At 36.2% G+C, this 12,706-nt stretch overlaps 1 protein-coding gene across 1 annotated transcript in view; it reads right to left on the bottom strand.

Annotated features, from left to right (window-relative positions):
* The window catches only part of LOC109100245 (dystrophin-like), a 100,378-nt gene extending 88,690 nt beyond the window's left edge, over window positions 1-11,688 (bottom strand). The window contains exons 1-2 of the mRNA XM_042730632.1: window positions 11,407-11,688; window positions 210-271 (exon numbers count right to left, since the gene is read on the bottom strand). Of these exons, the coding sequence (XP_042586566.1) occupies window positions 210-271; window positions 11,407-11,488 (144 nt within the window). The 5' untranslated portion in view covers window positions 11,489-11,688. The remainder of the gene's footprint in view (window positions 1-209; window positions 272-11,406) is intronic.
* Between the last annotated feature and the right edge of the window lie 1,018 nt (window positions 11,689-12,706).

The raw sequence follows: 12,706 nt of genomic DNA, 5'->3' as shown, positions 1-12,706 counted from the left end.
TCAATGGCTGTTTGGTTACACGCATTCTTCAAAAATCTTCTTTTGTGTTCGGTGGAAGAAAGAAGCTCATACAAGTTTGGAACAACATGAGAATGAGTAAATGATGACAAGATTTTCAGCTTTTGAGTGAACTATATCCCATCAAAGGTGATTCAGTGTTACTGTACCTCAACATGATAAAAAAAACAACAAGACTCAAGTATTATTACCTTAGCAAACTGTGAGTTTATCCATTTTGTGAAGGTTTTCTTTTGAACATCTTCTCTTTCATCTGAAAATGAGAGAGAACACTGTCAGTACTGTCCAGTTCAAACAAAGAAACCTAATTTCAAACAAATCATATTCATTTAATACCTTAAGAAATGTAAAGCTTTTCATGTATGTAATGGCATATATCTTCATAGAAAGTATAAGTGATTCAAGTTGCTACTGGCAAATAAGATTAAAGTCTGTGATCAATAGGATGTATTCACTCTGTTGTGGCATTTGAAATAAGGACGGTTAAATACAAAGAGACTATGAGCAAAAAAGCCCCTGGAAAATCTGAGAATGGTTTGAGGGTACATACAGGTCAATGGTCAGCTGGCATTCAGAAGAAGATTACTTCTGAGAGACCGAGGGACCAAGCTTTACAAACACAATGACTGAGTAGGGTAAAAAAATTTAAAGAAGCTAAAGAACCTGATAAAAATTCCTCTATTATTCCCATTCATTTCTAAAACATTTAACACAGGGTTCGGCAATACTAAACTGCAAACAAGCAATTGTAAGATCAAGAACCCAGGACACACAAACACAGACAAAATACATTTGTTGTGTAAAAGTCCTCTTTGTGGTGTTGCCTCACTTAAAGCCGCCAATTGTTCATAAAATGCCAGAAAGTCACTGTTGTATTCGTAAAGAGAGTGAAGGAAATGTCAAAAGTTGGTAACATTAAAAATCAATGAGTACAAAGAACATTTAGCTTTCATATCACATTAAAAGCTTGTGTTGTTCCCCACTCTAATATTCTCCAATTGCTTTGATTCAGATCTCTGTGCGCCACCCTCTCGGCTTGCTCGAGTTTGAGATTGATTACAAAAGCGTAATTCTTATCTAGGGGCCCTGATGATATTAAAGCGAGAGTTCAAGCCTATAATGAAAACTCTGTCATCTTTTCTCTTCTTCACATGGGGCACAAAAGGAGTTATCTAGCAAAGGCAGTCCTTGGTCTCCATTCACTTCCACTGGAAACGAGCTGCTTGGATATTCAGCTTCCATGCAAGAAAACAACTCATACTGATTTGGCAGAAGTGTCATATTTGGACAAACGATCTCTTTAAAACCTTTCAGAACAGCCATGGAATCCTAAGTATTATTTTGATATTTCCTTGTGCACAAAAAGCACTGGGTGGTGAATCACAAGCTTTCCAGAGTCAGCATGGATGACAGCATTTTCATGCATAATTGATTTTAAGCTTCCAGTTGTTTTTGCCACCATTGCAATAATCATCATGAAATGGGTAGCTTCAGTTCATTGTTCCCATTGGTCAGCCTACACTTCAGCTGACTGCATAATCACAGTAGCATGGCTCAGATTTGTTTCAAGCCTGACTGCACCATGTCATGCTTCTAATCGCAATAACACACACACTCACACGGTTTTGCTATGACAGAAGAGTAAACAGCAGTGTTTAAGACTAAGCACCAAAGAAGATTAAATCAGTTCCAAAGAACTAAAAATAGATTATAAATATAATATAATGCAAAAAATAATGATTTACCGTATGTTTTCACATTATTTGCATTTTTTTTTCTGAGAATTCTGAGTTCACATCTCGCAATTCTATTTATTTATATATTCCTCATTTTATCTCACAATTCAGACTTTTGCCTCGCAATTTTGAGTTTATATCCCACAATTTTGACTTTTCTTTACAAAATGGCAAGTTTACTCCTCACAGTTCTTTTTTTTCCTTATGAGAGGGAATAAAAAAAAAAGTCACAGTTTTTTTTTTTTTTAGCCTTTTTAAAAAATCCTCTGGCGGAAACAAGCTTCCATAGTTTTTCCATCTCATGCAGATCACATTTTCAGAAAGCAATGCCATTTATCATGTCCAAGGCTCATTTGAGTTCTTTACTGTAGAGAGCGATGACTTGTAAAGGCATCTCAACAGTGTAAAAAGCACCCATTATGAACTATTCTTATCGTGGATCAATAATTTCTGGAGCAAATCAGATATCCCTTAATGTTCCATAATGCCAAAAGTCATTCCTTTACTTGATTACTACAATCTGCTTCAATTAGACTGTCAACCCCCTTGACAAAATGTGCAGAATACAGCAGCTCCGCACAAAGGAAAAACTGATTATTGTAAGTCTTTTGCTGCAGCGGGAACCTTCACATTATCTTACAGTATTACTGATATTGATCTACAAAGCTCTGAATTAGCTGCTTTTAAAAGCTCAGGATTTGACAGGGAAATTATATTCTTCAGGTTTAGAAACACAACAGGGTAGACAAAGTCCCACAGTGTTCCTTCACAAACTAAATATTGAATGCCTAAACTTTAAGACATAATTCATTAATATGTTGTAATATAAGAGAAAAAGAAAGCGGAGTCGGATGAGTCAGATGACTCATCCAGTATAAAAACAAACACGTGCTGTTGTTATCTTAATTCACCCCAAAATCAAAATTCTGTCACTATTTACTCACTCTCAAGGTGTTCTAAATCTGTATGTCTTTGTTTTTTCCATGTAACACCAAAGCAAAATATCAGAGCTGCTTTCTTCCATACTCTGAAAGTGAATGGTGACCAGGTGCTGTCAAAGCATCGTAAAAGTGGTCCATACAACTTGTGTGCAATATTTCAAGTCTTCTTAAGCCGTATACAATAACTTTGTGTGAGAAACAGCTGTGGCCACAATTTACTTTCATTATATGGAAGAGAGCAGAAGGACATTCTGCTATAAATAACTCATTTTGTGTTCCAAAAAAGAAATGGGTTTCAGAAGACTTGAGGGTGAGTAAATGATGACAGAATTTTAAAGTTCACTTAGATGGCTGGCACCAAATTAAATGCATTGTAGGTTACCTGACATAACATCTTTCACAGAGCGCTCTCAATGCATTACAGATTCATTCAAAAGAGTGTGAACAAAGATCTGTCAACAATGCTGAAGGTCAATGTTTTGCAAAAGCGGAGGTGTTAAACTCCTTGCATGACATCCTCCTGTCACAATATGCAATTGCAATCAACAGCCCATAATAGTTATTTTTGCCTGGTTGTGGCAACTATCATTTCAGAAACACCCTGATAATAGTTTTCTGAAATGAAAAGGAATTTAGCCTTGCATGCAGGTGATAATAGCAAGCGTGTTTAAATAAATGGAACCCAAATGTTTTAAGTAATTGACCTATCAGTAAGCCCTGCCCCCCTTAGTTACTGTTGCTCCTTTGGAGTTGCTCACTGTCTTACAATGACTGCTGTCAGTGTGAAAACCTTGTCCCATGATGTTTTAGCACAATTTGGACACAGAAGGCTCACCATTCAAGTGGGAGTTAAATATTCCATGGAGGGATATATAAAATATTTAAAAATAAATACAGTGGATAACTCAAAGCGAGGGTTCACAGATCACAATGCAAGCGTTAGAAACCTCATTTTACGGTCGTCACAATCACGATTCGCAGATGACAACATGCAGGATCAACAGTATCGCAGGATACGATTAAATGAATGTGAATTTAACCAGTTTAACATTAATATGGACAGTGTTTATGTGTTTTTGACCTACACTGTACATGATGTGAGAACAGTTCGCTATTAAGATTTGTACGTTAGCATGGACTCACTAACTTTACTGTTAGCTAATGGAAATTTTTACTTAATGAGTGTATGACAACAAGAATATGAATGTTTTTGTCTTCATTGGGATTGGAGTTAAATGCTTAGGGAGATTTTGCTGTTTTGTTTGGGATTATAAAATTTAATAAAATAAATTCTATTGCCCATCCTCTCAGGTTTCCCTGAAATAAATGTTACAAGTACCACAGGCACATCGTTTTCCCATTTTTGTAGCATAAACACCATCAAACCGATGCGAGCTTCCAATCTTCCAGTGTTTCTCTATATGGTGCCGAAACCTAAAGATGACCGAGTTCCGCTCCTTGTACAACTGATACTCGACTGCCATTGGCTCATCTGCATTCGAGTGGAGGGGCTTACCGATAGGTTTATTTTCAAAACAAAACAGAAGTTAATAAAATTCATACATTTGAAAATGTAATTGATCATATGCACGATTACTTCCTGGTTTTAAATAAGCCAGCTTAGACATTTCCGGTCAACTGCACTGTGCAGTAAGGGGAGCGCGCTTTGCTCGGTTTCTCTATAATCCATTCACAATTTGGAGAAAAGTTTTGTTTGTTTAAGATGACCAAACGTCCACGTACAACGTTTCAGGAATGACAAACGCGAATGTTAAATTTACGCGAGAGAATCTGTTAAATCATGCCGCGAGTCATTGCTATGATTGACAGAGGCAACAGAATTAATCATCTGATGAGCCGATGTCAAAATGGAGCTGTGCATTAAGTGATTCAGATTAAATTCAGACTAACAAAACTACAGTAGCAACTAGTCTGTGTTGGATAAAACTCAAACGATGTAGTTATTAAATTAAATATAAACATTTAAAAATATTGAATGCATTTCTTTGTAATTACATTTATTTTGTATTTAACTATATAGGAATTTAAATAATTCAGCATTGTAGGCTGTTGTCTGGCCTTATTTATTTCTTTAAATGACAAGTGACTTCCTGCACTTGCTCTTCAGTACGATAAAGTACTAAATTTGTTATAATATTTATTTTACAATAAATCAAAAGAAAAAAAAATCATTTTCATCTTAAAAAGTCTTTATTTTTCGCTGAGACATGTTTTTGGCACATTTCTTCATGTAGTCTTCCTGAATTAGAAAGTGAACCTTTAATAATGTACATTTTACTGCACAATGTTAAGAAATAATAAATGCTTTACATTTTTATAAGATTTAAAAAATGTGTTAATGACTATAAAGGTAAGAGATTGGTTATCGAGAATACCATTACGATGCCGTTAAAGAGATTAGCCTGACTGCCTAAACAGTTTATTTGTCAGCATTCAAATGTAGAGTTATGTGTCTGGGTACTTTCCTGGAATTACCAGACTCTGCATATAAAATTATATGTTCTTTAATAACATGAAACTGTATGCTATTTCCACTATCATTATTTAGGGTGTTGCAATTGTTTTGTTTCTCAGTTTTTGATAAGAATAGGGCAGGAGAGGTTTCTGTGAGAGTCTCTACCTATATATAGCACATAAAATGAGCTTCACCGGAAGATTACAAGCTGGCTTATCTTTATCCGGAAGTTCTAAATAGCACTCTGTGCATATGGTCAACTGGACAAATTTATAAAACCTCTGGGAATTAATGGTGAAAATTTGAAAGAAACCAAAGAACCCAGCATTACGTGAACAGTGGATGCAGTTTGTTTTTCCGGTGCAGCAACATGTGTTTGTTTGTTCCCGTCATTTCAGCGACAAATGTTTTATAAACAAGGCCCAGTTTGATGCTGGATTTGCACATCGTTTGATACTGAAAGATGGAGCGGTCCCAGAGATAAAAGATCCCGGTCATGAGTAAGCAGAACTGCATCAAATTTCTGAGTTTTGTTGGCAATCAGAATCTTTTACTCCTCCCATGGCTGTTTTTGGAGAGAATCGTAAAGCTGTATCTTTCTTATAAATCTCATAAAACTAAAGACTCTTCTGAGATATGAAGGATGCAATACTACAGGTACTCAAGATTAACATAAGATAGGCCGAAACTGTGTGTGTTATGTCCCCTTTAAACAGGTCGCGTGCTGCATTCGTCCAATCAGTGACACGGAGAGTGCAAACATGCAAATAAGAATGTTAATCTGAGGTTTATAAAAATTAATCTCAGGTAAAGTATGAGCAATGTGAAAGGTGAAGCAAAATAACCCAGAATTCCATTTACCAGGGATTTAGAATAACCCAAAATTACTCATTTCAAGTGTGAAAATCCCATAAATATCCCACTCCATTCAAACCCATTCAAACTACACAATTTAAAATAAATAATAATTTAATGTTAATAATGGGACCATAACAATGTATAAATGTTTTTATAATTTATTATTATTAGTTACAGTGTATGTAGCTTTTAATTTATCTATAGATGTTGGGTGGTAAAAAATAGTGTCAGATGTTTGTGTAGTAGGTTATATGGGAATGATGGGAAGATTGGAACTGGAAGATAAAGTATAAAATAAATAAATAAACCTATAGAGCCCGGTCTGGCAGACAGAATAATGTGTGCAGACAGACAGGAGAATGAAAGCATTGCATGCCATTGATCGGAGGCGTGACTCCAGGCAGGTGGCAGCTGCTGCTGGATTATATCCGCCCTTGTGCAAATAGGATGATGGGGTGACGGGCTTGAGCCGAAGCTAACGGGCAAATACAAAGACGCTGGACGCACACACCGGCTTTTAGCCGCCTAATCTCTGCACGCACATCCGAGGCAGAACTGTATTCACAGATTACAGCCATACGTTTTCCACCACAGCCACCTATGTTTCCTCACAATTTACAAGCGCGAGTCCAAATGTTTCGATGAGCCTGGAAAATACACCGCGTGTCTTCAATGACAACAGCGCATGAGATTGAACTGCGTGCAGTTTAAACAGCAGCGACTACCACCAAACTTTCTCTCACATTCCTCAATAAAATCACGACTGATTACAAAGTGCGCACATTTGGCCATCCCCCAGTAAGTGCATACAAGAAACAACAATGAAAGACACGCTTAATTAACATGAAAACAATATTTTTTTTTTCGTGTGTAATAACAGATCCCGTTACAGATAAGACGCACCCGGCTGGAGGATCTATTGTTAAATCTGGTTAAATCTTACGTGACATAATAAAAGCCGTCAACAGCCGAACAATCACCTCACACTGGAGAAGAGTATTTCAGTATGATGAGTCAATCTTACCTAAATGAGGATTTTTACACCACAACAAATGCAGCTATTTCCTTCGTAATGGCTTTTGGAGTCGCAGGCAGCCGCGTTTGTGCTGTGTGTCCGTTACCTGTATATATAAACACCGCGAGCGCAGTTTGATTATCCGGTTTCCTTGCTGTTAAACAGACTCGTCCATGCCCAAAGCCGAAGATGATTTGGTGAAGCAACTGTGGGTGGACACTTTGCCGCTTTATTTTCTCGTACTCCCTCACTTGGGTGCAGTTATAGCTCTGCTGTGATCCGCTGATACCGGCAGGCGTAACGGTGTTCTGGCATGCGGGCTGATTGACTACAGCCCTATCTAACGGGGAACGATAGTAGCCACCGGAGAGGGATCAATACCGCATGGATACAATGGACAACTTTATTTAACTTGTTTATGCTAGGACGCAGGCTATTGACTTGAGTAAGCACGGCTCCAATAACAACGAATGCGATTTAATTTGAGTTACGTTCAGTAAATATAGAAAGTTGAAAAACAAGTTAGGAGACATTCGATAAAAACGCGCTCACGAAGAGAAATCGTGGTAACCATAGCAACAGTATGGCATTCGAACACTTTTGGTTAGGAACGCACAGAGAACGTAAACATACTGTGAAGTATTAAAAGTATAACTCAAAACATTGGGTGTTTTGTTTCAAAAGCCCGTAAGGAATGATGGTTAATGGTTAGCTTAGGAGGTCGCCAAAATATAATTTTGTTTGCTGAAACCGATAGCGCACTCAAATTTTCTTTTTAAAATCCTTGAAAAAGGACCGTGAAAGTCATTGTACCTAATTACCACACTGAATAATGCGTAATTAGTATGAAATTATTTTCTGGAGCCTCTTTAATTACAAGTTGGGCTTTTAGAAAGCAGACTGCACTGTTAAGAGACACACGCTTTACTGTGGTGTCCTTTCTCATTTCCTGGTATATGCCTGGGTCTATTAAAAATGGATGAATTCAATACAATGGACTGAAATGGGCCATTTTATGTTGACTTTGAGTTTTTCTGCAGCTGGTGGCACATCTCACATAAAATCATGAGATCCAGAACATCACCATGCCATCTGTGCATCTCATCGTGAGACAAATCCTAAATAAATAAACCTGTGCTTGTAATCCATTCTTGTGGGATAAAAAAAAAAAAAAACAAAACAAACACCTGAACTGAAATCACACTGCCCAATGGAAAGAATTGCAATTGTTTTTTATGTCTATTGCAAGTGCATCGTGTACAGATGTGGTGCTGAAAGGGAAATCCTGGAGAACACAATCATATTTGCTCATAAAAATATCTATATTATCATCTCTTCAGTAGGTTCTTTCTCCTAATTTCAGTTCTTGCTATTGTTAACAGAAGTTAACAGAAACAGAGAGTCAGATGAGGAAATACAAACCGATGTTTTTGAAGAAAAGGCTTTCATCATATGTTCACTTAGTGATGAAAAGACCTCAGTTAAACATTTATGCACACATAAAAACATGCATGCTGTTTCTGGTTTTCATTTAGAGACTGTATGTGTAGTACTTCCATTTAAATTACTAGTTTTTATTAGAATTTTTCAAATGCCAACCAGGGGTGCAGATCTCATTTCAATATCATATTTCTTCAGCCCTGATGTCAGCCACTGCTTATGTATTTGATGAATAAGTGAAGTACTGTAAAGAGTGAACGGTAAATGTCACGAAAGCCTCCAGGGCTTTAAAACCCACCCTGATAAAGAGCAGTAAACACCTGGTGTTCCTAAAGCTCCAAAAAGTATTTTAGTTCAAAACTTCTGCATTTGTATCTGTTCACTCCACAGTGTAAAATGAGAAGATACTGGAGACACCCTTGGGGATTCCTCAGAATGCCACCCACGATGGCAGTCAAACTTGTAGAAAGTAAAGTAACTTTAAAAGTAATACTGGTTTGGTATATAAAATCCTCAAGTATCAATCAAAATAGAAAAAAAAGGTAATACCTATTCATAGACTTAATTAAGAATATGGTCAAGAGTTGCTAAGTAACCCATTATAAAGTAAAATGCTTTTGAGTCATTTAAAATGTAGACATTTCTTGGGAATATAATAACTGAGGCATCTTTAGGTTTTTCCCCGCAGCTTCTCTGGCTATATAATAAAAAATGATCAGAAAACTCCAAACAACCCCTGCCCCTCTCTCCAAAAGATAAAAACAATCCTTTTATTATTATAATTTCCCTGTAATATTTCATTATTAAAAACAATCCTTTTATTATTATAATTTCCCTGTAATATTTCATTATTCATAAAAAGTTTAATATCAGCATTTTGAAAGCTGGCATTAAGCATTTTATACTCTTTGATAAAATATGCTCTCTGGAGTATGTGAAGCAGAAAGCAGTTATTTCGAGAATTTCTTCAATCTTTTGAGTCAGAAGATTCTATGGCAGTTGTCAACATGTCAGTCACTCCTGCAGGCCTCGTGCAGTGGTAGTTACCACAAAAACAGAATGGATACTAGCAGAAGACAGAGTTGCAACCTCAAATTGTTCCAGGAGTAAAACTGTCTGGTCCAACTGTAAAAATGCCACTGGATACCAGGAGCCTCAGAAGGGTTCAGTTATCGCATATAAAATAAGATATTTCCATAAACAATCATAAACATTAACCCCATAACTTTGCTTACACATTTTAAAATAAATAAAGGTTCCAATCAAGGTCAAACAATTTTACAGCCAGGAGAACTTTAAGTTCCACAAAGAAACATTAATGTAATTAAAAAAAAAAAAAAAAGTATACATACATACACAGATAGATTTTTGATAAATAAAGCAAACAATATTCAGTTAAAAGAAATATATATATATATAGATATATAGATATATAGATATATAGATATATATATATATATAGATATATAGATATAAAGATATTTGTCTTCCAAGCATGTTTCTGCCAGAGATTGTATAGTAAGGAATATTTCTTTAAAACTGCCATTCCAAGTCCTGGTTATTGTCTCCAGTCCAGCCCCCCACTTCTCTATGATTTTATGCAGATTTGCACCATTGATTTCCATCAGTTTAATAAATTTGTCCAATTACATTTTCAAATGTATGAGTTTTATTTACTTTAGTTTTGTCTGAATATTGATTAAAACATTTGGGTTCTATTTATTTGAAAGCATTTGCTCTTATCTGTAGAGCCAAGGCTAAATTCCTTTCATTTCAGAATATTGTTATTATTGTATTATTGTTATAGTTTTGTGCATTATAAAATTACATAAATATAATATATATAAACTATTAATACAAATAAATTCACAATTATATATATTAACTATTATTTCAATTAAAGTCATAATTATATATTTTCTTTATACAAAATATATTCTTTTATTTTTGTCCTTTTATTTTAGAGTGAAATATGACTGTGAATATGACATTCCAGCATTTGTGAGATTCACTTTTCCGCTGTCTAACCTGTTAGAAAACCATTTATAAACGTTTGAAGAACCTATCAGAAGTACCTAAAATGTAACAAAAAAGCATTTCGGTCTTCAAACAACCAAACAACGAACCCATAAATGAAAGTGAAAATTGGTTCTTGATAAACCCAGAAACCATTAAATATCCAGTATATAGCGTGATCTAGCACAGATAACAGATGTCCTCTATTAAAGCTCTGTTCTCAGAGGTTTACTGTACTGTTTGTGTCCTCTGGCTGATTGACTCATTTTCCTACTTTCTACTAACTTTCACTGCTGATCATAAACACACTCACACAGAAAACACAAGAGAAAGTCTTTTGCCAGCAAAACAACACACAGCCAACAACAACATGGCTAAATCTCAAACAAGGAACTCTGAAACCCAACACCAGGCAGCTGCAACTATTTCAAGCTCTTTAAGACCTGTCCTATTTCCACCAGAGAGCATTTATAGATCACTCATGATCTCTACTGAATACAGCATGACAGTGATGAAAAAAAAAAATAGATGTGAACTCATTCGGGGTGGAGCATAGGCCAGAAATAAGTTTTTAAAGAGGATTATTCGAAATTCGACACAATGAAACGTGAAAATGTGATGCAGTAAATATACATTTACTAACAAATCAATTAGTCAATTAGTTTTTATATTATTTTGAATATGGCAATGAGTGCAGTAAAAAATATGCTGATTTTGAATATGATTAAGAAATGTATTTAAATGAGATCTCATCTGAAACTGAAATAATTATGTTTACATTAAAACACAACTAAGGCATTCTATTTTAGCACTTAATAAAGCATATTCAAATTCATGTACAGGATGTAAGACATCCTTTTAGGCAAATAACTTCATAAGAAATAAATCAATCAGAATCCCTCCTACCTGATCGAGTTTTGATGATTTCTCCGAATTCATCCTCAAAACCTTCCTCCCATTGGTCCTGTTGGCTCCCTGCTTCGGCCATGATACAAGATCCAAACTGCTGTTGAATCCTTTAATCCTGTAGTTTTATAATCAGAAAAAGGAAAGAGATGCCAAGACCCCACCAATGACGGGAATCGCTGCCCTGTGAACAAACCGAACCTCAAATACAGAAGTTAATTTTTGTGAATGACACAGGGACGAGACTGTCTGTGGACTGTTATGATAGGGGGAAACGAGCTGTCAAGGCACCCAGAGAAGCAGAGACAGGTGGCAAACTTTACTCGCCTTAAAATAGAGCGCTGTTATGAAGGCCTGCTTCATTTCACTCTCACACAAATACTGATTTTTCTAACGGCAAAGGATTGGTCACCATGCCATTTGACAACAAATGACCAATAAATGCTCTTGGAAAAAAAACTCAAGTTCACAATTTTATCGAGCGTGACTTACAGTACACTTATTATAGCGACAGTCCCTCTGGAGCAATCTGGGGTTAAGTGTCTTGCCCAAAGGCTCAATGGTTACAGCTGGTTGATTGGTCCCTGTGGGGTTTGACTCTTAGTATCTTTAGTTGTCAGGCCAGACTGCACTCCACTTTCAAGACCTTAATTTAAAAAGACTGTACAGTACAGTCAGGGCCGTCCTTGGGGTGCAGCTGGTGCGGTCGCTTTAGGGGGCCCTGCGGTGAATGGACTGAGGGACCCCCCCCCCCCACTAAACAGACCAAGGGGTAACCCCCACACCCCTCCAGAATGCGATCGCGAATGGACCGAGGGTGGCCCTGCTCCCTACCTCGCACCGGGCCCCGCGTCAGCTAAGGATGGCCCTGAGTACAGTCCAGCAACAACAACAACAAAGTTAAAACTGTAATATAGTGAAACATTACTACTTTTTAAATTCTGTTTTCTTTTTGAATATATTTTAAATGAGTCCATTCTTTAGTGTTACACGATCCTTCAGAAAGCATTCTAATATGCTGATTTTATGCTCAATTAATAAAGGGATAGTTCACCCAAAAATTAAATTTTTGTTATTATCAAGTTGTTCCAAACTTGTATGAATTTCTTTCTTCTGTTGAGCACAAAAAAATATATTTTGAAGAATGTGGGTAACCAAACAGTTGCTGGTAGCCATTGACTTTCATTTTATTTTTTCTTTATTTGTTTCTCCATACTATGGAAGTCAGTGTCTACCAGCAACTGTTTGGTTACCCACATTCTTCAAAACAACTAAAAAAATTCATACAAGTTTAAAAAAA

Source organism: Cyprinus carpio, chromosome A1 (assembly GCF_018340385.1).
Source record: "Cyprinus carpio isolate SPL01 chromosome A1, ASM1834038v1, whole genome shotgun sequence".
Lineage (NCBI taxonomy): Eukaryota > Metazoa > Chordata > Actinopteri > Cypriniformes > Cyprinidae > Cyprinus > Cyprinus carpio.
This window is presented reverse-complemented; position numbering and strand designations above follow the sequence as displayed.